The 25,837-nt window shown below is 42.1% G+C and overlaps 1 protein-coding gene across 7 annotated transcripts in view; it reads left to right on the top strand.

The window, feature by feature from the left end:
• The first annotated feature begins 327 nt into the window (after positions 1 to 327).
• Positions 328 to 25,837, top strand: part of RAI14 (retinoic acid induced 14) — an 85,301-nt gene continuing 59,791 nt past the window's right edge. For 4 of the 7 annotated variants that reach the window (XM_030469674.2, XM_030469673.1, XM_030469672.1 and 1 more), the window contains exons 1-2: positions 562 to 722; positions 10,277 to 10,368. In XM_030469674.2, coding sequence (XP_030325534.1) covers positions 10,333 to 10,368 — 36 coding nt within the window. In that variant the 5' untranslated portion in view covers positions 562 to 722; positions 10,277 to 10,332. The other 3 variants (XM_030469671.1, XM_030469669.1, XM_030469670.1) reach the window with 3 other exon arrangements.

Genomic DNA, 25,837 nt, shown 5'->3' with positions numbered 1-25,837 from the left:
TGTCCAGTGAAGCAGTACCCTGGCACAGCTATAAAGCCCACTTGTGATTTTCAAACCTCTAAGCTGCTGTGTAACCAAACACTACACCAGCCATTGATTTGGATATTAAACAAGAAGTACCCCACTTCCCTTTCTTCTGCAGCAGTCCTTCCTACCTAGGGGTCTGGGAAAGGGGAACTTGACACACGGGGAAGCTCTGGAGAGAACTGAAGTGCAGGACTTCTCTTAATCCGCTCAAGCACTTGCGCTCCTTGAACAACTTGGTATTGTTATTTGCCTCCCCTCAGCCTTCTCTTGAGGAAACCTGAAGGCATCCAGCGACGGGCCTTGGCACCCACCTCCCCACACACCACCGGCCCTGCTGGACCGAGGGTGAGCTCCCCGAACCGCGCATCCCCCCGCCCCTTCCCCTCGGCAGCCCGCTCCCCAGCGCGGAATTCCCGCGCAACGCCCGCCGACACGTGATCCACCCCCCTCCTCCGCGCGCGCAGAGCCCCATCCTCCGCGCGCCGGAGCCCCGCCGTCACGTGGCCGCGGAGTGATGTCACGCCTCCCACCACCGCCCCCCCCCCCCCATCCCGCCCTATCCGCGCGTAGCGGCCGAGTGTCCCGGGGCGCGCGGCGGCGCCGTTCCGCCTTTCGGCTGCGCTCGGCTGGGCTCGGCTCCGCTCGGCTGCCGGCGGCGGGGACGGTGGTAGCGGGACGCGGTTCCCGCACATGAGGTGAGCACGGCTCGGCGTGAGGCAGCGGTGGTGGAGGGAGGTTGCGTGCACACATACACACACACACGCACACACGGTGGCGGGCGCTGTGAATAGGCGCTTTGTGTGCAGCGACCACCTGCCCCCGCCTCCGCCGCCGGCCGCGGGGGGCTGCAGCCGCCGCTGTTGCCGGAGCCTAAGGGGAGACCCCTCTGCGGGGCGCAACAGGAGGAAACTTCTCGCTTCGCTTCCCCAGAGCCACGTTTTGCCGGCGTGGGGAGCGCAGCCCATGCGTGGCTGTTTGTTTGCGTTCACTTTGTTTGTAGTTCTATGGGGTCGTTTTCCCTCCCCGCGGCGGTGACAGCTGCTTGCGGCCGTGAGCGGTAGGACCTCGGTGCCGGTTCGCCGCCCGTCGGCGGGTCTCTGCCGGTCCCTCAACCCCGAGCGGAGCCGCGGGGCATGGGGGCTCGCCCCGTCCATGACAGCGCGGGTCCGGCTGCGGCCCCAGCGCCGCCGCCTCAGCCCCGCTCCCGGTGACCGTCCCGGGGGAGACCCTCGTGTTGCCTCGCTCCGGTAAGAAAGGTGTCCCCGGTTGTCCCGGTGCTCCGGTGGGGCGGTTTGTCTCCGGGGTTCTAATGTGAGTCCGGGAGAGCGGCCCGGCTGCGGGGCTCCGCCGGGTCTGCGCCTTCGTCTGGCAACGGGGGCTTAAAACACCAAGGTTTTCTGTAGCTGTTAAAGTAATGGAATAGCCTGCTGTCGCGTCAATTTAACCAGGAACCTGAGCTTCTAACTTCCAACAGAGCACGCGGAAGACTTTGCTTTCTCTCGCACGGCGCTTGGCAGCACAAGCCTTCTGCTGTTGCCACTTGTGACATTCTTAAGTTTCTCCCCGGTGAAAAGACTCGTTAAATATTGCTGTAACAGCACTGCAAATTCTCCCGTTTGTTTCTATAGTGAGTGTGAGCATGCTTATTACAGAACTGATATAAAACACTTGAAAATCTAGTGCTACTTTGGTAGAAGAGGTAGTTTCTATTTTATTTCTTTTTTCTTTCCTTTGTCCCAGTGGGTTTCAGATTAGTGTGTGTTATTAAAAAAAAAAAAAAATAAAAAATCATATGCCAAAAAATACCCATACATTATTTTAGAAAGGCCTTCTGATGTCCTAGATTAACTAGGAGTAAATGAATTAAGTAAATGTCTGTCAGTGAACTGCTTGGCTCTTGTCTCGGGACACTCATGGAGAGCTGTCAATGAGATTCTATTTACTAATAGAAGAATTGCATAACAGCCATATGAACCAGAGTGAAAAAGCATTTGAGTAGAACGAGGCTTGATATGAGCTCAGGGTTCTCGTGAGTTGAAGCCAAGCTCAGTGCCAAGAAGTCACTCTGCAGTAGCAGATATCCATCCTTCCAGTCTCTAAAAATACTGGCCCTGTGCTATTATCTTCCCTCTTCCAAGAGTGCATCTGCTAGCAAAGCATAAAATGCTACCTCCTCCCTTCTCTCCCCCTGAACCGAGAGATGGATAACATCAAGTGGAGAAGAGGCTAGGCAGGAGGCTGCTCCTCTCATGAAGCTATGTAAGCATTTCACAAGAGGGTTTGCTCACTTGCCTCATCATTTTTTTTTTTTTTCCCTCTTTTCTCTCTTTTTGTATGTTCCCTACTATGTTACTTTTCTTTCCCCCTGCCTCATGAGGAGTTTGTGCTCTTTTGGGGGAGAAGCAGTGCCTGGAGAAACGTGAAAGCCAAGTTATTGTGCGAGATGTTGACAATTTCTAAATCCTACTGCAATAATACCCTAATCACATTCCTTTTGAGAACTGATTGTGGGCTAGTTCTTTTTGCCCAGGGATAATGCTTGAAATACCTACAGAGCAAAACCAAAAACTAGAACAAATCAAGTTAAAGCTTAAGTGCCTTGCTTAATGGCAGAGATAGACTACTGAAAATCCCAGGGTGGGAACATATCTGTCCATAACATCTTCTGGGGTTACAGTTTTGAGAAACTGTCTCTCTTGCTGTGTGCATACTTCCTGCACATCTGAGAAGCCTGTTGTCCTGCTTCATTCCTTGGAGTTGCTGTCTAGGTGCCTGTAAATGCATGCAAGTGATAGCTCTCCATTTGAGGTACCATGGGGCTTGTTTTCAGAGTTGTCAGTCCTTGCTTCTCCTTATGTTTTGAGGGTCATCTAATAATGCACTTTTAGGGTATAGAGGAAGTAGGGCAAGTAGCTGTAATTTAGGTAAATAGATTAGAGCTCATCGCTGTCAAACTGCTGGAGACAAATGTGAGTCTGGTGAGGTGTGGAAGCAACTGAAGATCTCTCTGGTACTTAGGACTAGCTACTAGTCCAGGTACTTGCCCAGGACTGCTGGAGCAGGAGTACACAGCAGTGAAAGAAAGCATCCTTCCATTGTGTAGAGATCCAGAATAGGATGGCCAGTAGCGCCTGAAGGTGGTGTGCTGAACTTTAGACCACCTCTGGAGGAGAGATCCTCCAGCCTAATGATCGGTGCATTTGCCTTGGAAGTGTTAGTTCTTGACCAAGTCCTTCCTCTGCAGGCAGATCTTGCATTTTAGCTGAATGCTGTAGTAACATATGTGTATATTTTCTAAAGCTGCCATAGCCTGCCTTCGTTTTTGTGCCTGGAAGCCATTGCTGTTATTCAAAATACTGTAAAACAAGATGCGTGGGTTTTCTCACCTAAATCTATAGGAGGAGATGGGTAAAGTGGAGAGCCAAGTTTGTTCAGTCATTACAATAGCAAAAGAATTTCTACGCTGGTCTGTCTGTGACTCTGTAACTTCAGTAGCTGAGGATGTTCCACTACTTTTCTCATAACTGCCGAGAGACAGGGAGCTATTGTTGGTTGCTGCAGATGTCTGGATTCCCAAAGGCACTGGGACACCCTGAGATGTCTCTGGGGACTTTGACACTTGAGTGCTTTCTGAGGACTTTGTTTACAAGGACTTGCCCGAGACATCAGCATGATAGCTCTAAGGGAGATCTAGAGATTCATAGGTCTCTGAAGGCTGGGAGAAGTCTTGTAAACACTAAATCTTCTTCAGTATTTGTATGGTGCCTAGGGCTGCTGCTATTGAAAGTAAGTTTCAACAACCTGAATAAAATCAGATAAAAACTTGATTATCTCCAAGATGTAAGTGTTGATCTTGCTGATGTTCTGCTAGTATTTATAGCATTGATAGTCTTCCAGGATAGAAAATACCTGAATTCCTGTTACATTTTTTTGATGTCTGGAAACAAACCCAATTCTCTTTCCATTTTTGGGTAATGTTTAAGAAGGTACTACATTTCATCAGCTAAAATACTTTCCCTACCCAAGAACTTGGAAGCAGAATAGGAGAGCTATCAGCACCATCTCTGAAGGTATTTCTAGACTACAGCAGTTTTCAGCAGGACACCCTTCCAAGACCTTTTCAAAAGTATAAGTTTATGAGAGTGGGGCTTGGCAGGAATCGTAGGTAAATTAAATTGATGTTCCCATTGTCCTAACTCCTGCCCTAATAGATGACTTAGTTCTGCCTTAGGCTATTTCAGAACATTAATCCAGAAAGTCATGGATATGTCTCTTCATAGATTTAACATTGCATCCATCTAGATTTGTCATGTTTGCTGATTCTGAAGAGCAGCTAGTTGAATAGTTGACACAGAACATTAGGAAGGGAGAAAGTATAAACAAGTACTAGCTGTTGTTAGCCATGTGGGTTTCTCATTAAAGAACTGGTGTTTCACAAGTAGGACTGTGCATCATTTTTCTCTGTTTCTAGTTGTGGCTGGGTACTTCAATTCCAATCTAGCCCTGCTGGACAAAGGATTGAACATGGGAAAGTCTTCAGTACTGCAGTATATCTTAGATGTGATCAAACCATAGAATATGGTCTCAGAATTGAGGGGCACACAAGGGGGACCTCTTTGGTTTAGACATGGGGAAATTGAAAGCAGAGAAAGACATCAGTGTGTGCCAGTTCATGCAGCAAGTCTTGTCTCTTTTTCTGTGCTCTTCAGTGAGCTGGGTGTGTGTTGACAGACACTTCCAGACAAAAGAACTGGAGAAAGAACAGAGTAAAGTTATATGCAGTGAATGAATGACAAATTTGCCTGGACTTTGCTTGAGCTAGAATTTTGCCTGGAGTGCTAATATGCCCAGTAAACAATTTGGGGCAATGTCACATTTTGATTTTTCTTTTATCTTCTCCTGTAATTTACTGCATCAAAGGCCTTGTTGATGCAAGTTTTCTTCTAGCTGTCTAGAACTGAAAACGCTGTTGAAGAAACTGCACATATCCCCACCTTGAGACTCTTGCCTGGGTCTTATGGGCTGTACAATATCCACAAAGGCTGGTTCTGCTTCAGCTGAATCCATCAAAAATGAAGTTTAACACTTGCAAATTCTGAATATCGTAAGGAAATAGAAGACTAGAGAGTTGATGCAAAGTGCTCAGGAGGGTGGAGTGGTAGCTGTAAATTGGTGATGCAATATCCATGGAGCTCTAATTTTCGCGCTCAAAATGCTTAAATTTGTACAGTTCAGCACATCGTTGCCAGTGATTTGTGAATAGATAAAGGGATTGTACTAAGTTACCCAAGGCCCTTGCTATCTCTAATGTCTGATTCTGTTTAGAGTGGGATTAACTGTATATAAATCACTCCTGCTGTTGTGTAGCGCTTGGGCTTCTTAGTGCATTTTTCAGTGTGCTTTCATTAGTAAGTAATAGTACACTAACCAAGCCAAGAATTACTTGTCTTTATAGGTGACATCAAGTTTAAAAAAATTATGTTCCATTTGACTTTTCCTATGATAGGAGGATGGGTTACTCAAGATGGAAAAACTGAGCTGTGCTGATAAAGAGCGGGGAAATGTTCCCATTGCTTTTGGTCACATCATACATGCTTCTCTGCTTTGGCCTGAGAAATAGAAGAATATGCTCAGCTGGATGGAGATGAGAAGGTAGTCAGAGATGAAGTGCTGGTTGGATCTCTTTTAGGACAGCGTGGGCTTGCCGCATTTGTGTGCAAGAAACTGAAGAGGCTGGGCAATGGCTAATGCCTCCAGGTGGTCCTGTGGCTTTGGCAGCACTGAGACAAACCTCAGGTTTGGGCATGTTCTTGGTACTGCAGGTCAGGGGAGCTCAGGCGCGTGAAGTGTTTGAGAAGGTGGGTTCTGAAGGTGGGCAGTAGAAGTGGTGTGGATGCCTCTGGCTGCTCTGCAGTACTGGCTGCCACAGAGGCTTGTGCTTCTGGGTCAGAGCAGGGCTTCTGATTTTGAAAGTGATCATCCAGAGAATAAACGGTTGTGTTGTGCTTTGGAAGGAGATGCTTCTGGGGCCCCTTATCTTCCCCTGTGAGTGTAGGTGTATTCACACAAAGGAGATGTAAGAGTGTGGTGGCAATGGTATTCCTCCAGATCCTTTTTCTTTTCATTTTCTTGTTTTCATTTTTTTCCCTTTTTCATTTTTTCCCATTTTTTGACTCTCTCCCGCCCCCCCCCTTTTATTTTGCCATATCTTGCATGCAGTCTCTAGTACCTTTCTGTAACCTCAAAAGGTTAAAAAAATTTTTTGAAGTATTTTTTGTAGGGGAAGGGAGCTTAGTTGACAACAGGAATTGTGCCTTGCTGCAGAAAGGCATTGTTTGAGGTGGAGGCTTCTCAAAGAGGTGTAAGATTTTTTGATTAATTGAATTCAGCACTTAACCAGTAAAGGATCACTGTCACTGGCATGAACAGTGTACATAGTGTATGGTTATACTGTAAACCTGTACTTTTACTTTGTAAAACTAGGGCTGTTTCACTGTTGCATCACTGGATCTTTGGCCATTCAAGGAGTTGATTGTAACACTGTTTGAAAAGCCTTGTTTGCTCTGATTTTAATGCAATTTAATCCAAGGAAAAAATATGTCAGTATTGTTGTTTACTGTAATAAGAAACAGTTTATTGTTGTTTATCTCATTATAAATCAGTGGGGAAGATTATCCTAATCTGTTTCCTACATTTAAACCTAAAGATTACATTGTGTATTAAAACAATTTCAGTGAAATTACTGAGGCCGAAGATTACTACCACTTCACTGTCTCTTGTTTTAACTACAGGTTGGTTTACCACCAACCTAAAGATGTTTTCTGTGGGTTGTATTCCTGAAAGCCACTTCTTAATGTTAAGATGAAGGAAGATGAGATAGAGAACTAGATACTTAATTTTGGACTTAATGGTTAAAAGCATGCGATCAGCATTAGCTGTTGAGAATCCCTGGAGTTAAACACTTCTCTACGGCTAACTTGCTGTGGCTACAGAAAGACAGTGCTCAGTATTTATTATTATGTTTGTTCTGAAAGCAGAGAAATGCCACTATTAGAGATTGCTTCTTGTTAATACCTGTGATTCATTGCAGAAATACTGTTTTGAAGTGACTTGGTGCTCCCTAGTGAATTTCTAGTAGTCATTTCCTATCTTGTAAAACAGGAGTGTATTAATGGTGCTTCCTTTATCCCCCCTCTGGCAAATGAACAGTTGTCATAAAGCCCTGCTGAATCAGGATGCTGACCTCTTTTTGCATCAATTCCAATAATTACACCCTTTGAGAGGTGATTTCCTCCCTTAAACAGTGCCAAGAAAATGCAGCCCTCGCCACTTAACGGGTTTTTATCTCTACAGCTGAAGAATTATGGGCATTATGGTGCACAAGCTGTAATCTTAATGTTCATGTTTAACTATCTCTTATGGAAAAAATACAGATGTGACACACACTGAGCTTGGGAGTGCGGGTTTTGTGTGCTTGTGCATACTTTTTTAATTATGCTGAGGACTTGAGTTTCACATTCAATGTTTAAAATGCACTTACGCAAGAGATGAAGTATCCTGTGGGAAAAATAAATTGGCTTCTAATAGAAACACAGCTCACCTCCCTTCTTCCTTCCTCAAAAGGGGGAAAAGTAGCATGTTAGGAGTGCTTGCAAAGCTTGTTAATTAGACTCTATTACAGGTTCCTCATAGATAAAAGTCCAGTTTCACAGCCATTCTGTACATACACCTACAAGGAGTTTTCATCTCTCCCATAGCCCTATATTTGAGCACTTTATCTTCCATGGGAGCTATAACAAATCTTTCGTTCATGAGAGCCAAAAATGCTGAGGGGGTGGGAAGGGGAAAGGCAGCCTATAGCAGACAATTCTTTGGCAATCTGTATGTGAGGAAAGATTTGTTTTTGGTTCCCCATGCACAGGATTTCTTTGTATTTTATTAACTGGTGTAATTAAACTGTTTATATATACATATATTTTAGTGAAATATGTTTAAGTTTTAAAATAAAAAGATTCATCAAGTTTTGGATTTCATGAGATATGATGTGGTGTTTCTAAGCTTTTAAGGCTCGTTTAAGTTGTGGTTTTGTTTTGTTTTTTCCCAGACGTTTTATCTAAAAGTTTGTAACCGTATTTGTCTTGTCTGTGCCCTGGCATTTCTGGTCTTTGCAAAGCTCATCATCCTTGTTGTTGCTAGAGAATTATTTAGGAGATTATTGGGCTTTTGCTGAAGTTCAGGCTCCTTTCCAGTGCAGGTTGTAACAGCTGTTATGCAATTTAAACACTTTCTCCAAGGTCTGAGTAGGTGTAGCAGAAATAAAGTGGTATGCTTCTCTCAGAGCAACCTAAAGTAATTCCTTCATTTTGATTGTTCAAAACTTGCCCTTTTAATTTTTGTCACCATTTTACAAATACTCCATGCAGCCCAGGAAAAAGCTAAGAAATTGTCACTTAAGCCAAGGAGTGAAAAAGCTTTTGCAATTTTTTTCTTCCTTTTCCTTTTGCTTGCTAAAGAATTAAGCAAAACACCACAAGCCCATTCTTCTTGAGATGAAAAGCAAGACCTTTGAATGAAACCCCTCGTTCATACACCTGAAAGCAGTCAGGCATCTGATATGACTTCAGAATGACTGTTTAATTAGATTTAGAGTCATTTAATTAGACATAATGGTATTTTAACAGCTTACAGAATTACCCCATCCAGATTACATACTGAAGGTGTGTGTTCTGTGGGAAATGTATTTGTGTGTATACAGTGTATGGGATTTTTTTAAGAAATGTGCTTGTGTTTGTCTTAAATGACTGTCAGATAAATATGGGGTTGAACTAAATGACATGTTTACTTAGCACTAATTGCTGTTCCTGAATGGTACTTAGAGTTGTTTTGTGGAAGCATTCATATATATTCTACCAAGAGTGTACTGTGTAGTTGCATTTTAAAACTCATAGGAGGGTAATCATGTAGAACATAGCAATGTGCCTCATACTGATGAGACTTTCTTTTATGAAAAAACTGAATCTCACTTTGCTTATCAAACTGTTTCTAGAGAGTGATGTGGAACATTAGTGACCCTGCATAACCTATTTGAATTTATGCTCCAGTCCTCATTTCAGTTATTTATTTATCTGGCTAGACTTGTAATATTTTTTTTCTTCCTTCTTTTTCCTAGGGTGGAGGGAGGAAGTTTATACAGCTGAACATCCTCTACTTTAAACTGTTCCTTCAGAAGGAATTTGTATAGCAGCTAAAACTTGTAGATGAGAGTGACTGGCTGTTCCAGTGACCATACTCCAAAAGCAGAAATTTTAACATTTTTGCAGGATGCATTTGCCCAGTCCAGATATATGTTGCTCTTTCATTAAGTTTTTCTGCTGTGCTCTAGGAAACAGCACATTGCCATGCTACATTAACGTGCTGTTCACTGTTACTTTTGTCTTGAATCAGCGATATGCTTTATATTGAAGCTTTCTGTAAGAAGCTCTGGCTAGGCACTGCATCCTTGTTCCCATGTGAGAGTTTGTAGCTTGTCTGTAATGTTAGTTGTATATGTTTGTGCAACTGCTGCTTTTCTTCACTTGAAAAGGAGGAAGGTGGAACATGGCTGTGATAGTGCACTGCCAAATTAAAAGAAGCTATGACTCCAAGAATACACATACGGTTTCTTACGTAGGAAAGTATAAAATAATTCTTTCACTGCAGACCTCTGTTCTTGCTCAGATGGTTTTATCTGCTACGTTGTCTTGTATGTGTCACGTATGATTTAAGTATAATTTTGAATTTGGTTAGTGGTTAGACTTGTACATACAATAACGGTGATATTTCTGCTACCCAGTGCAACCCACAGTTGTAGGATAGTGAAGTTTTAATTACTGACTTTGCATACTTATTTCTGCTTTTCCCACTTTACAAATAGCTGCCCTGATGATAATGTTAAAATAGGCAGTGGGCAGAGAAAGCTGCTTCATGTATGAACATGTCAGTGATCTAATTATGTCGAGAGGTAGCTAGTATAACATGATATACATTTGAGTTTTTGGTAAAGATTTGCTCTATTCTGTAATCTGACTTTAGCTTGCTTATAAGTTTGGAGAAACAGAAAGTTTCCCTTAGCTAGCTGTTAATCTTTTTTAGAGCTTGAGGGCTAAATCAGCAAAGGGTGATACAGGTATGCAAATTCAATTCAGACTTGGGTGCCAGTGAACTGAGTGATATCACATTGGAATCTTATTTTTCTTTCTTTTTTGTTTAGATATTGAAGAAGGATAAAAAGCTGCTCAAAGTTTTGGAAGGTTGAATGTGATCAGCATGAAGAGCTTAAAAGCAAAGTTCAGGAAGAGTGACGTAAGTATTTCTGCTCAGCTTGACTGCTGGTTTCCGTGCTGGAAACAAGTTCTTCACTCCCACCTTGATAAGGTTGTAGATTAATGAATTACAGAGAAGAAACTTTTCCAAGAACAAAGGCAACAGTATCGAGTAGCTTTTTCCTATTCAGAGTGCAATTATCTGTTATGCAAACTAATAGTATTTCACTACCTTGCTCCCTATAACTGACTTATGCACATGTATGGGGTCTGCAGAGCTTCTGTTAGATTGTGCTGGTGCCTAGATTTAAACTTTGTTCCAGGTATAGGGTTAAGCCTAGTGTGGACTTTACTAGCTAATCATATATCTGTTTAAGCATAATACCATTCTTATCAGTGTGGTGCTTGAGCACTGAGTGAAATGTCTCCTCAGTCTGTGGCAGGGTTTCTTTGTCAGCAAGAATACAGGAACTAGCTGTGCAATTAGGGCAGCTGTGGGTTATCAATTCTAGTGCAACAGGAGAGGTGCATATGCGGCTTGAGGAGTGAGGGCATAAATATGGAGGTCCTACAGGAGACCCTTCAGAACTGCATTTAGAGAGACATTGTGTTGCATATCATATATTGCCTCTTGCTATAGTAGGATCAGTGGAGACCCAAGCTTACTTCCCTAGGAGTAGCAGAGCTGCTGTAGGCCAGTCCTGTTCTTGTCTTTCTTTTCCTACCACTATTCATTCCAGCTTTTTATCATGCACTGATGTTTAATGCTTATTTGATAGTGTAGTGAGCAATCCGTGAAATAGGTGACTTTGTTTAATTAGCTTTCCAGATTTTGTGTGGGATTTGTAATGAATCTCCATGATCTGTGAAGAATTTAATGTTCCATCCTTCATCCTAAATTCGCATGCTGCTTTGAAAGAAGAGATGTATTGTTTGTCATGGCCAGATTCGCCCAGGATCCTAGAGTAGCCATGTTTGGTGAAGATGCTTTAGGTTTGAAAATGGAGCTTCTTCAGATGTTTTGATGTTCAGGAATAAAATTGCACTTGGGAGTACTAAAGTGTACAGATGGTCTCATGGCACACCATTAGAGTGGTGTGTTTAGCTGGTTTGTAATGCACTTCAGTAGCTGTGAAGAAGGTAGAGATGCTGTTGAGGTGTAATCTGCAGATGTGCTGGTTCCTGCTCAGAAAGTCTTCTGAGCTACAAGTTAGCATTTGGTGCAGCTGCTGTATTTGATTCCTAGCAGCTCTCCTTCAGTTTAGCAAGAGCTCTTTCTAAAAAGACTACCTCTATAAATGAGCTAAATATGTCAACCAACCTTTGGGAGCAGTGGGAAATGCTTGTAACTACTTAAGTAGTGTTTGGCTTTTGTTAGTCATCAGACTGAATCACCCATCAGCATAGTCTCTTGTGCCACTTCACAACAAATAAAAAGTAATGTCACAAGTCTCTGGTGTCTCATTTAACTGAATATGCCATTTGGTTTAGAACTGCTAGAATTTTGTGCTCTGACATTGTTGCTCCTGTTGCAACGAGTAGCAGCAACTGCTATTTTGAGTTCACCTACACCAATAAAACTTTTTATAGGCATCTGCTTGAGTAATGAGAATGATCCCTTGGCTAATACGTGAACAGACTTGGTGTTATGGAAGTTAGGTGTGCCTGTATGTTAGGATGACTTCATTCACACTTTTATGGTACTTGGCTGGGCTGCTGCTCTAGAGCAAAGGCTAAGTGACATGCGTGATGCAACTAGATCTTGCTGTAGCTAGTCCACCCACTGTTATAAATTGCACTGGTTCACTTATTCCTTACCTACCTATCCTTGATAACTCATGCCTCTCTCCAAAACCAAGTGGAGTCTGAAAGTAATTGCTGTTTTGATACTACTGCTGATAACTACTGCTGTCTGCTGGCTGGAGACAAAGTTGACCACAAAGGATTTTTCAGATACCTAAAATTTAGATATGCAGCATTAAGAGCACAGCAGTCTAAATCCGTGACAGTCTGGTTTCCTCTGTTTTGAAGCCAAACCTTAAGGGCATAATTCAAAACAGCCAACAGGAGCTGTTCCATACTTTGTGCAAGATAAGCAAGGAAAATTATCCTTCTCTTCAGTTTTCAGAAGCTGCCCGTAGCTATAGTTCATGAGGAGGAGGAAGAGGAGGTGGCTTTAATTGGAATTAGTTGTATTTGTATCTAAATTTATAAGGCTTTTGGACTGCGGATAAGTGTAAAGTCAGCAGGGATGGAGGGCCTCTTTTTCTCATCCCACCTCAATTGTGTTTCTTTCTGGAGGAAACCTTTTTTGTCTTATTTTATAGAACTGAAAGTGTCTTGGGGAAAGGAACAGCACCTTTCTCTTTAAGCTCATTGGTAGCATAAAGAAAAAGGAAGAAGTGAGAAGTAGGAATAAGTCTTCAAGGTGTGTGCGAGAAACAGGAATTACACAAACACTTCTCTAGCAGTAAGGCTGTTGACATAAAACTGTATGCTGGAATGTAGGAAACTTCACTGGTGTATTAAAGCTCTCTGGGCTGTTCTGGAGTGGATGAATTGAAAGTGTGCGCAACTGCTGTTATTCATGCATATGTATCTATGTCCCTGTTGTGGGACTTTGCTTTGGTGCTGTAGCTACACCGGTCTTGCAGCTTGCAAAAGAGATGCCCCTGCTCCCTCTTCTTTCATCTCTGCACTTCTGGTTTGGTGGGTATCTGACCCTGAAGTGAGCCAGTTGAGGGACATAAAGTGATGGAAAATTAACTTTGTGGGGTGAGTTTTAGCTAGTTACCTCTCTGCTCTCTCTCACTGTAGAGTCAGGAATGGTGAGAGGAGCAGCAGCTGTTGCTTGGCTAAGCTGCATTGTCAAATCACACCCGGAGATTATTGGCCTAAAGCACAGTGGTGGATATGCCAGCCAAGTAGTTGCAGGAAGATCCAAGTAAATAAAGCTGCTAATTGTGATATTTAGCAGAATTGATATAGTCCAAAGCTGAGAGATGGGAGAGTGACTCCTCACTTCATGCTTTTGCTGCTGAGCTCACCTCATTCGCTCTTTGTGTGTGCAGGCAGCTCCACTAACGTTTTCCTTGACACACTCAATCACTGTGAAATCCTTCCTGGGGGTGACTGTTGCCATGTGAACATGTGTATTTGAGTAGAGGAATGAGATTTATCACTCTTGTCACAAATGAGTATTGCCAAAGTGTGATGTGTGGTTACAGGAGGATGCTTATGGACTAGAAATCTGTGGACAGGATGCCTAGGAGGGAGCACATGCTGAGACTGGAAGCTAAGTTGTGGATGTGCAGACTTCAAGAGTCTGTAGACAAAAGAAGAGAAATTGCACTTATGTCTTGACAGAGCAACTAGTCCTGAGAAGCTGTATGTTCTCCGCTCTTTCCTCACCTCTTGTTCCTCATTATTAAACTCAAAACCTACTGTTAGTAACACCTAAAAGCTGACAACCTAAAAGGATGGCCATTTTAATTGTTGCAAAAGACTGTATTACATGTAACGCTTGGAAAAGTCAGTGTGGTAGTATTGGGAACTCTCACTTCAGAGCTTGAATTTGTTTATAGGCTCTGTAATTTATTCACACCATAGAGAATGAATGCTTCTACCCAGTAAGACAGAAGTTTTTCACTGTTTCTGCTTGGAAAAGCAGACTTTGAAATAATCCAATTAAAACAAAACCAGTGCTACTGATGTCTTACTAGGCCTCTTATTAATTATTTGAGATGGAATTGTTTTCTGAAGTAAATAGTCAGTTTGTGGCCTGGCTTGAAAAGCATCTAGAATCTTAAACAAGCAGATGAGGGCAGAGTGGATTTTCAATACTAAGCCTGTCTAAACATGTTTTGTCTGTTTCTTAAATGTGTCAAGGTGCTCACTAACATTTTTAGGCACCTACACAAATTTAAATACTTAGCTCTTTCATACTAAGATGTAGGAACAGAGGGGGTCTGCTTAGGTAGACTTGTTTTTAACTGTGTTCTCGGTTACTCTGGAAAAGGCATAGTGTGAAGGCTGTTATGGGTTGGATTGTTTTCACTCTCTGATATATATCTGTAGGTGAAAGCTGAAAGTTTTCAGGACCATTTTCTGTGAGTATTGAAGATCAGCTGAAAAACACGTCTTGCAATTTGATAACGGACCAATTTTGTTCTAATTGCTAGCTTGTTCACTGGACAAGACCAAGATTAGAATTGGGATTTGTTTCCAAATATCTTCAATGCCGAATAATTAAAATAGTGGAGTGTCTTTTAAAATTGAAAATTGACTGTGTGGTTCATCAGAAAAAGTAGCTATTGTAAGAAGCAGAGCCAAGAAGGGCTGGGATTTCCCAATGCTAATTGCCAGCTCTTAACTTCTGGTATTTCTGGAAATGCCTATTTGTTGTATTGTCATGTGGGAGCTGAAAAGTTTGCAGTTCTTATGAAAATTTCTGCTTTTTAGCCTGTGGTCTAGTCATTGTTCCATAAATCAAAAAGTGATGAGGCAGTTAGGTATGTTGTAGTGTAAAATCTCAGTCTTAATCTAGACACTATGCTAATTAAGGCTTGGCACTTCTTTTTAATGCTCAGCGTTCTAAGTAGTAGGCTCCCATTCAACAGTTTTTAAAGTATAAAAAGCTACGTAGGGGTCTGGAATGGAAAGATTGCTGGGATACATTCCATTGAAATTGCTGTGTTCCCATGTGCTCTGCACTAAATGTGTGGGAGAACAAAACTTGGGTGGGGCAATTTCAAAAATAATAAAGCAGGATTCCTTTAAACAGCCCTTAAATTCTTTTATCCACTGAAAGCTACAGTTCACCTAAAAAGGAGTATGTAACTGTCGAAAATTCCACTATCAACTCTGTGTACATGTGCTACTTTCTTTCAAGATAATTGTGGAAAAGAAGAATCCAAAACAAAACAAAAAAACAGCACATATGCAGTGTTTAGTCTGGCTAAAAAGTTAAATAGCAATGTTGTCTGACCTCTTCACCCAGTTATTTAGAAAATGAACTACTGAAACTTGCTTTTATTTAGGTGTCCTGCTTTTAGTGAGTGTTGAATTAAATCGGCCTGAAACACATTATCATGGTTGTAACTTTCCCTCAGTTTACTGTGTTCTTCAGTAATAATTTTTGATTCCACTATACAATGTGTAGGGTAAGACTTGATCTCCGGAATGTCCTCAACCCAACTCTTTTTGGGAAAGGAGGATTTAGCCTTCTCTTCCTCTTGAAACAACTGCCATGGCCCTTCCCTCCTTCCCTCCTCCTTCCCTCCTTCCCTCCTCCTTCCCTCCTTCTTCCCTCCTTCCCTCCTTCTTCCCTCCTTCCCTCCTTCTTCCCTCCTTCCCTCCTTCTTCCCTCCTTCCCTCCTTCTTCCCTCCTTCCCTCCTTCTTCCCTCCTTCCCTCCTTCTTCCCTTCTTCCCTCCTTCCCTCCTTCCCTCCTTCCCTCTTGGGTTCTACCTTGCACCTCATTTTCTGTTCCAAAGCTATTTGGCTTTATGCCTTCAGTTCTGGACAGCATAAGGCTCTGCTTTAGTCAGCTTGCTCTCCCAGCCAAAGCTTAAATGCTTTGTGCAGAAAGAGGAAACATGTTCTGAGTCCTGCAGTGTATAGAGTAAGACTGTTGCAGATAGTTCAGTGTGAGCCTCTTGCTATCGAGTAGTGTCTTTTCTTCAGTATTGACAATAGGAATGTACACAGCATACTTCTGAAGTTACCTTATTCAGGAAAACTATAATTCTGGTGCACTTCAGCCTTCTGTGCTGAACATCACCCCCGAAGTTACGTAGCATATCTCAAGCAAGGACAGGTCGCCTGGGAATAATACAGAGAAATTGTTCGAGCAGCCAGGGATGAGGTTAGGAAACTTAAAGTCCTGACAGAATTAAATCTGGCCAGGGACATTAAGGGCAACAAGAAATGCTTCTATATAGGTACATCAAGGATAAAAAGAAAAGGGAAAATGTTGGCTCTCTCCAGAAGGAAATGGGAGACTGGTTACCTAGCACATGGAAAAGGCCAAGGTATTCAGTGACTCTTTTGTCTCTGTGTTCACCCACAAGAACTCCAGCCACACTGCCCAAGCTGCAGAACGCAAAGGCAGGGACTGTGAGAATGAAGAACTTCCTGCTGTAGGAGATCATGTTGAGGAATTTTAGATGGTCTTGAACCTGATCTTCTCCTACAGCAGGAGGTTCTTCATTCTTCCAGTCCCTGCCTTGTGGCTCTTGCCTGCTGGTTGGTTGTCTCTGGGTGGGAAAGTACATAGGTTTGGCAGAGTGTTTGAGGCTATGTAACTTTGAGGTATTCTAGAAACAACCTGCAACATCTCCAAATGGTTGGGACAGCAAGGGAAGGAAAGACGTTAACTGACAACTGTGCTGTGGTGTTTGGAATTACAGTAGATGAACCTGGGTTGGAATTGGCTTACTTTGAATAAACATAGTTATTTCCTAAAACGGGATTATAGTCTAGAGTATAGCAGAGAACATCGTGGTTGGGTTCCCAACCAGTCTTTGTCAGTCTGTAATAAAATGTCATTGTAAGTTTCAAATTCATGATTCCTTTGGTGCTAGACCTATGTCTGTTAAGTGTGCTGTATTCATTCACAGATTGGGTTGATCATGGACAGTTGCAGTCCTAATCAACCAGTCTTATAGTCTAGTTGCATAGCATATGCAACACTGTTAAACACTGTGTTCAAAGTCAGAAGCAGCTCTGGGGATCATAAAATCAACTAGGTTAGAAAAGACCTTTAAGATCATTTAGTCCAACCTCTACCCCAGGACTGCCCAGACGACCACTAAACCATGTCACTACAGGCCTCAACTACATGGTTTGTCAGGACAAACCTGCAGGGCTGACCTCACTCACCCACTTGCAGTTTCTCTGTCCTGTTGATAGCACATGGTGTTCATCCAGGCTCTGCTTTCCACGCCTCTGTTTGTCTCAGAACCACTGCCCTAAGGAAAAGTCAGACAGCTGCTGCACTGCTTTCCTTTTGACTGCCACCTCCACCCGTGCTTGTGCCCCAAATTAGGTGAGGAATAATGTCTCCCATTATTATTAGCCCTAGAGTCATATTCTTACCAACACAGAATGACATAGGGCTAATGATTCTTCACTAAGTATAGGTTGGGGAAGTGTCTCCTTTTCCCAGGTGCTGTCTGCCCAGACCCGTCAGCTTTGTTATCCCAGACTTCTTACTTGCTCATCCATCTAGAGCCGGAGGCAGGGCTGGAGGCTGTGTGAAAGGAAACATTGATTAGTCACTGGTTGGCCACAAACACAGGTCTGCCCTGCCAGCCAGAGTGGTGCCTGGCAAGCTGAACAGTTTGCATCTGTGTTCTGATCATGCCAAGATGGCAGGTTTGGCCATCCTCATGTGGTCCCTCATTAAAAGGAACATATGTAAAACACTTGCAGAGATGAAGAGGAACCCTCCCTTTATGGAATTTTTTAAATGGAATTAAACCCTGTAGTGTTACAGGCAGCAATATACAAAATTGTAGTATATGAGTGCAGGAGAACCACAATGTGAAGCTAGCCAGTTTGTTGACAGTTCATTACTAAATCAAATACCAAAATTAAGCAGCATGAAGTGGGGGTGGGTAGGAAGAAGAAGGGCAAATTGGCATATACAAACTGGAAAAATGTAGTATTTTTAAATATATTGGTAACAAGAAAGGAATCTTTATTGTGTAGAAACATGCCTTTTGTGTCCCTTTAAACAGAGCACAAAAGTTCAAAGGCCTGAGTTTGGAACAGTTGGAAAAAAGCAATTGTCATTTTTTCATTTATTTGTTTATCTTTAGTAAGATTTAAATGTAAGTAAAATAAATTACAAATATGATAAATGAGCAGTCTGTGTGTCCTTTCTGTGGTACACTATATCCGCTCTTCCTTTTCGGCACTACTTGTGCCTAATCTGATTTAAAAAAAAAAAAAAAAAGTCTGTCCAGCTGTCAAAGTTGTCAGTTAAAACTCATGTAAAGGAGAGGATTTAATGAATGGTCCAGTCTTTGTGTTTGAAGACTGTTGTCTTGTGTTTACTAAAAAAAAAACCAACAATTTGCTGTGAATAGGTGCCGTAGTATTATCTAAAGAATGTAACACCCATATATTTTATTTTATTGGAGATTTGAGCCTTTTCATCCTATGCTTTTATTTTGGGAGCCTATAAATGATGTCTGCTGAGGAGACAGCAAATGTTAAGGAGTTAATGAAGCTGAAACAGATGTATTATTTGCCTTATTGAAGCAATATTTTCTAGTCCTATTCTTCAGGTAAATGCCCAGTATTAGGAACATGTCAAGCCCTTTTCTGCTTCCTCGCTTCCCACACTTAGATCTCCTTGAGGTTCATGCTGTGCATGTTCTGAAGGTCTGTGAAGCTTAAGCATAGAGGAGAATGAGGGTATCAGTGGCCATTCTTCCGAGGAAATACAATGAGGCATTCAGGGAGAGCTGTCAAAGGTCAAGTTACTGAAGCACTGCATGGAGCAGGCAGATAGAAGGAATGAGGCTGAAGAGGCCTTTCTGTATTTTAGTTGTATAAGGGAGTAGTTCTCAACACAGCTGTGAGGAGGTGCTTTCGGTTGGCTGACCGCAGGTTTGTGGGCCAACATGAGGTTGATGGGTGATGTTCAGGCTTGACCGTTTTGTGTTAGCTACAGTGATTAAGGAAGTGTCTAAAAAATGCAGATCTGTGTAGAGAAAACACTATGCTGGCATGAATAGAAGGCTGAAAGCTAACAAAGTTTTTTGCTGGTGAGAAAAAGCTCTAATACCACAGTGTCTGTCTCACTGTTAGGACAGTTTTTGTGCTATAGCTCCGTGGTACAAGTGTTTTACGAACAGCTGCTCAAGTTTTGTTAACAGATGATCTGACTCTAAGGAACTTTTGAAATATTAGACTTTTAAATGTGTCACTTTATTGGGAATTGATGCAAGGCTAATGCCTATAAATACAGTCATTCATACTTGACTGTAATTTAGTTGTGTAAATAACCAAGACCTGACTTGCAAGGCTCTTAGCAACCTGCTATAGTTGACCCTCCTTGGAGCAGGGGAGATGGACTAGACTGTTATTCAAACCTGACCATTTTGTGGTGCTGTGTAAAGATTAATAACTTGAAACACATCATATAGGAAGCTTGCAGTCATGTTGAAAGATACAAAGCGCTTTTTATAAATTAGAGGTATCTTATCCTGGGCTCTTGGCTATCTGAAAACCTTGAGGCTTAGCCCCAGGGAAAGCTATGGTGTCCTTGCCCGTACCCTGGTAGTATAGCTGCCTGGACTTGTGAGGTTATTCTGACATGTAAAAAACTATTTAATGAGCTATTTTTTGCTGTTTCTAGACCTAAACTATCTACAAGTAGCTGCAGCCTTAAGCTTTTAAAAATACCCTTTGTGTCGGCAAAAGCTGGTGTGGTCGAATGTCTTAACTACAGCTGCATGATGTCTTTGTCTCTCAGACTTGCAGCTTGTATTCACGGGTACTGTGCCACAGTACTTTGTTGTATTTTGCCTTTTACAGAGACTTCTTACTTTACATTGAAGTATTTTGAGGTAGGATCCTCTGTCAGTGCTCTTCTGGTGTAATGCCTAACGTTAGTGCTACTTTATACTATTTGGATTTTGAGAGGTCACACAGTACAACTAGCAAAACATAATCTGAAACTCAGTTTACTGCTCTACAGCTGTCTGAGGTGTCTCATTCCCCAGATATGCTACATGTGCGTATCTCAGATGAAATATACAGTTAACTGTCCAGAACATTTGCATTGACTTGATGACGGTGATAGAAGCAAAGGTGTTTTAATAACTTTGCAAATAATGTGGTTACCAATGCGTATGTATGTGTCTCACATACCTGTTCCACTCTGTTCATGGCTGCATACCTCTTTTCTTTCATCTTTGCTGTGTGCAGTGGAAACCTCTTAGGAATCTTGTAAACTTGGGTAACCTGTCTGCTTATCCAGAGACTGAAACAGTGCTCTTTGAAGTCAGAAGAAAGACTTTAGTCGGCTTGACTGAGCTTTGAATCAAGAACCAAAACCAAAATGCTGGTTCTGTGGAAACATATGGTGAGGCTCCAGTGAGGTGTGGATTTCCCCTAAATCTAGCATAGAAATGCACATAGCTATTGAGTGTGCTCAGATTGGCAGGTTATTCAATAGTGGCCTCTTTTTAGGGTCTAGAGCGTGTTGGGGTTTTGTTGGGTTTCCTCCCCCTCCCCCTTTTTTTTGCTTGGGGGGGTGTGACTGCTTATGAGATGACATGATCCTGTTCAATAGGAACAGTGGCAACCCCTCAGTGACCTTGTCCTTTTGCGGTGTATTTCAGGTGTAGAATTTATAAATGTATAGGAAAGGCTAAGTGAAATGCAACACTTGAGATGTAAGTGAACTGGGCAATCTTTCAGGAAGTGTGAGCTTGTGGAGTGCTAATCGCTGCACTGCTTGTGAGTGGTTTTATTGCACACTGCATTTGCAGAAGACTTGCTGCATTTTGAAAATACAGGAAGCTGTATCATGCGCAAGAATTATTAAGAAAAGTTACATGGCAGGTCAGTGAGGGAAAGCTAGCGCACTGTCAGATTCATATCTTCAGTTGTTTTGCCTTTGTTTCTTCTTGTCAACATGCACAAAACGGAGAATGACATTGTGTAGTAATGCAGCCAGATTTGAAATGAAAATCTATATACAGCCCTTTTATGGAGAGATGACAAGATATGGTTGAAGACAGTGATTTGTGACTGCAGGTATAGAAGCTGTAAATGTGCACTTGATTTGGAGGTTGATTCTTAAAGGCCTTTGTAATATCGTAGAATCATAGAATGGTTTGGGTTGGAAAGAATCTGTAAAGGTCATCATGTCCAGGCGCCCTGCAGTGAGCAGGACTATAATAAGGTCTTCCCAGAGCCTTCTCTTCTCCAAGCTGAACAACCCTAACTCTCTCAGCCTGTCTTCATCGGAGAGGTGCTCCAGCCCTCTGATCATCTTCCTGACCTCCTCTGGACCTGCTCCAACAGGTCCATGTCCTTCTCATTTTGGGGGTCCCAGAGCTGGATGCAGTACTGCAGGTGGGGTCTCATGAGAGCAGAGTAGAGGGGCAGAATCACCTCCCTTCAGCTGCTGGTCACACTTGTTTTGGTGCAGCCCAGGATACAGTTGGCCTTCAGGACTGCAAGTGCACATTGCGAATTCATGTCTAGCCTTTCATCCACCAGCACCCCAAGACAGTCTTCACAGGGCTGCTCTCAATCCCTTTTGATCCCGCAGCCTGTATTGATACTGGGGATTGCCCTGGCTCAGGTGGTTCACATGTGCCCACTTCTTGAGCTTGTCTAGGTCTCTCTGGATGGCATTCCGTCGCTCAGGCATGCCAGCTGCACCACTCAGCTTGGTGCCAGCTGCACCACTCAGCTTGGTGTCACCTGCAAACTTGCTGAGGGTGCACTCAATCCCACTGTATTTCACTGATGAAGTACTGGTCCCTATACAGACCCCTGGGGGACACTACTTCCAGTGATCTCCATCTGGACATTGAGCTGGTGACCACAAGTCTGTTAAGTGTGGCCGTCCAGCCAATTCCTTATTCACCAAATAGTCCATCAAATTAATCTCTGTGCATTTCAAAGGCATAATGTTGTGGGGAACCGTGTGTTGACCATGTTATTTTTATGTGTTTACTGGGGAGGAAGCTGGACACCTTAATTCTTCTGGCTGTGGCTAAGGGAACCTGAACAGTATACCATGTGCTTAGGCTTTATGTAGTTGCTCGAGAAGGACTGCAAGTTCCACCTACCTTGGAGTGTCTTAACTGCATTTGCTGGTACAGTAATAGCATACTTAAAGGTGGGATTTTTGTGGATGCCTGTTTGCCTACCCACTTATGTTCCTGTCTTCTGTTGGTACAGACAGCTGTTGCTATATTTGTCTCACAACTGTCTCCCATCATGTCTGTCAAGGCGTGATAAGTACAACAAACAGTGGGTGTGCATCCTCACAGTTATGTTAGGATAGGTGTTGCAAACAGTGTGTGAGGCGCTGTATAGCAAGAAGCTGCCCTTGGCTTTGTGTTGGGCAGCAGGTTTTTTTTTTCTCCAGGAGTGAATACCACTTCTTAATGCATATGTTGTTTGCTTGTAAACTTGAAGTTGCACAGGGTGTTTGGGTTTTGTTATTTGTAATGTAGGTTCCTTGTTTGCAAGCCAGGTCTCGCTCCAGCTGGATTGCTCTGCTGGTTATTTAGCATGTTGTGCTCTCAAGAGGAAGGTTGTGTTATCCATGTGTTTGTGAGGACCATCAGCTGAGGTTAATGTCACAGCAAAAAAATTCCTGAAAATTTCCTGTTGTGGTGCACTTCAGCTATCTCCATTTACTCTGATGATGGTAAGATGCATGAGGTCAGATGAAGGCTGGATTTTTTTTTTTTAATGTTTCTGAGTAATGTTGCTTTCCTTAGAGGATCATTTGAGGGAGAACGTAATTTTTTAGTATATATTGCTTGCTAAACTATGATACAGTGAATGGGACATGGCAAACGTGAGCAGTGTGTGGAGAAACGGCTACAGGTAAGTTGCTTCAGGCCTCTCAATCAGTTTCTGTTACATTGACTAGGACTTTGGGATAATGTATGGTGTGTTTTTTCTCATTTTTAAATGTGGATGCTTGCTCAGTCATTACACATTAGGTGGTAAACACCAGATTTTGTTATTTTTTTTCTTTTAATTTGGGCTAGATGGGGGAACATGGGACTATCCTCTGGCCATAGAAGCTTGTTTCCAGGCTCTTCTCTTTCACTAAATCATTGCACGGTTTTGTGCAAATAAGCAGGAAGGGCTGAATTTTCAGTCTGTAAAGTACATAGTATCTACTTTGTGTAGCTCTGCAGTGTTGTCTAAGGGAAGGCACCAAGTCCAATCTGAGGTTTTCTGATATGAAATAGAAGAACATTAAGTGTTCTTCAGGGATCAGGAAGGCGGGTTTAGTAAGTTAACATGTAGCCGAAATGTACTTGGCATTTTTTAGTGTTTTCCTTCTGGTAGCATAAGAATGTAATTGTTCTGCCATGGTGTGTTTTTTCTCAATCCCTACAAGGGAGTTTCCGTGCCTGGAATTTAGATTTATAATTTTTTTTTAATTTTTTTTTTCCCCTAGCCTAACATATCCTGATAATTTTAGATTAAGGTCAAGTCACTGTAATTTATTCTCAAAATACTAAGTTGTCTGTTTCTGCAATGATGTCTTGGGTTGTGTCTGTCTATAAGCTAACAGAAAAGTTTGCCATGTAGAAATTATATATAAATATTCCTTAATGACAGATTTCTTCCCGCTCTTCTGCAATAGCAATTGTTGCACTCATTCCCTTTCTCCCATCTCCTGTTTAACTCTCACAGGTTTAATGACAGGTTTAAGGCAGAATTTTCATTTTCTTAGATTTATGTTTCATTTTTTAACATGAATAGTTTTTCTGATTTTCTTCATTGGTCTGTAATGACCTATATAGTGCTTAGTAGTTTCAGCTTTATAAATGTAGGGTTGTTTTGGCTTTCTGTACATGCAGCAAACACAGTTATGAAATTAAATCATTTGACTTAAGAAACACAAGTTAACCATTTTTAAGTAGCTTGTACATGCACTGAAGGTGGCTGTAAACAAACAGTACAGTCCCAAAGGGAGGGGAATGGATACTGTAAATCTCGCCATTGGAATTGACTTAATCTCCTAGTTGAACAGCATGAGAACTGCCAAGCTAATGCAGTAAAGGAAGTGTTAGAAGACTGGAAGAAGGGCTCAAACCTTCATATTTCAATACAACCTTCTGCAGTCTTTTGCAGGGGCTTGTTATCCCACTTTCACATCTTTAAAGTAAGGGAGAGGTATGTAATAATATTTATATGGGGTAATTGTGGTGGATAGAAGAATAATTCTGCAGTGCTCAAATACTGTGGGAACATGGGGGCTGTGTAAATTCTCTTAAGGAGAGACAAGCAGCTTTTACCATGCCCAGCTTAACTTCTTTCTCAGCTCTACATAGCTCGAGACTCCTCAGACTGTTCTGACCTTGGTATGTCTGCTGGCTGTTGTTGTAAACTTCTGTCTCTTGAGTTTCCTGCTGTTCAAAATCTGTGGGTAGTTAGCCAAGGTGCTGCTGTTGCACACTGCTGGAGATCTGACCTTCCTTGCTGGGCACTTGAGTTTGTCTGAGATGCATGTAATAGGACTGGATGAGGTTTGCATGGGCACTTCCATCAGTAAGATTCAGAGGGATTATTTTTAAATATGGAAGCCACAAATGGCCCTGATGATAGTCTCCTTTAATGGTCTTTTCTGAAAAGTAGAGACCTATGTTCCTATTGACAAGTTGCTCAGGACCTTGTAGGACCAGATCTTTTCCATTTTAATAGCTCAGTTCTTTTCAGTAGGATTGCTCCCAGTTTTTGTCAGTGCATGATCACAGTCTGACCTCTTTCTCCTTTGTTTCCAGTGTGTGTGTGGGATTTTGGATGAATTGTCAGTTTTCACACACAGCTGAAATGCATCTTCTTTTCAAGTATGTTTGAGTAATCCATAGTGATTAAGCAAAACAACTAGGAAAGAATGTGATCTTGCTATATGCCATGATTGTAATGACCCCCTCTTTGAAATAAATCAGTTGTTTGTCAGAAGACTCATGTCCGCATAAGCACAGGGCATTGCTGCAGACAGGAAGTGCCCTAGTCTGTTGACCTTGTCTCCCAGGGAAAATCAAAGCTTTCATTAAATTAAGGGAAAAAGCCCCAAACAACCCAACTTGTCTTAGTGGAAGACAAAGGCAATAATGTGTGTAACTTTTTTTAGTTTACAAATGTGCAATCTGATATTTAAACTGCTTTTAAAAGCTCTTTTAATGCAGCTAAAAAGAGTGAGGTCAGATGTATTTTCTTAGGGCTATATTACACTCCATAAGGGTGAACAGGAAATGGTTTAAAGGAATGCCAAGAAACCTGTATTCCCCAACCAATTCCCTTCTTTCAACCAGCTTTATTTTGCACTGCGTGCTTCATGTGTTGTGAGCATTTCTGGGTTGAGAATAGGGGAAGGTTTCAGTGTGTTAAGTTACATCATCCAAGCTCCTTTGCCTGCAATTTAAAGAAGAAAATGACTGGATTTAAAATACAACTATATACAGACCAGGTGTGGGGAAACTGAGATTTTGTTATGTGCATCTCTGATCTGTTAGAAGTGGTGGGAGTGCTACCTTATTAACATTAGAAATGGTGATAGTTTGATGTCACAGGAATATTCATTGTGATTTCCAATCGTTACCACTGTTTTCAGGAATTTACAATTTGAATTTATGCAGTACAATCCCCATTTATTCACTTCATTCCATGAATTCTAATCCTCTGTTTCTCGATTTTTCTTCAAAGCAGTCTTCCCCTCCCCCCCCCAGGTCTCCTGCTGCAAATGGAAGTAAGTCTAGAAAATTAAAAAAAAAAACCACAACA

Source organism: Strigops habroptila, chromosome Z (assembly GCF_004027225.2).
Source record: "Strigops habroptila isolate Jane chromosome Z, bStrHab1.2.pri, whole genome shotgun sequence".
In the NCBI taxonomy this organism is placed as follows: Eukaryota; Metazoa; Chordata; class Aves; order Psittaciformes; family Psittacidae; genus Strigops; species Strigops habroptila.
This window is presented reverse-complemented; position numbering and strand designations above follow the sequence as displayed.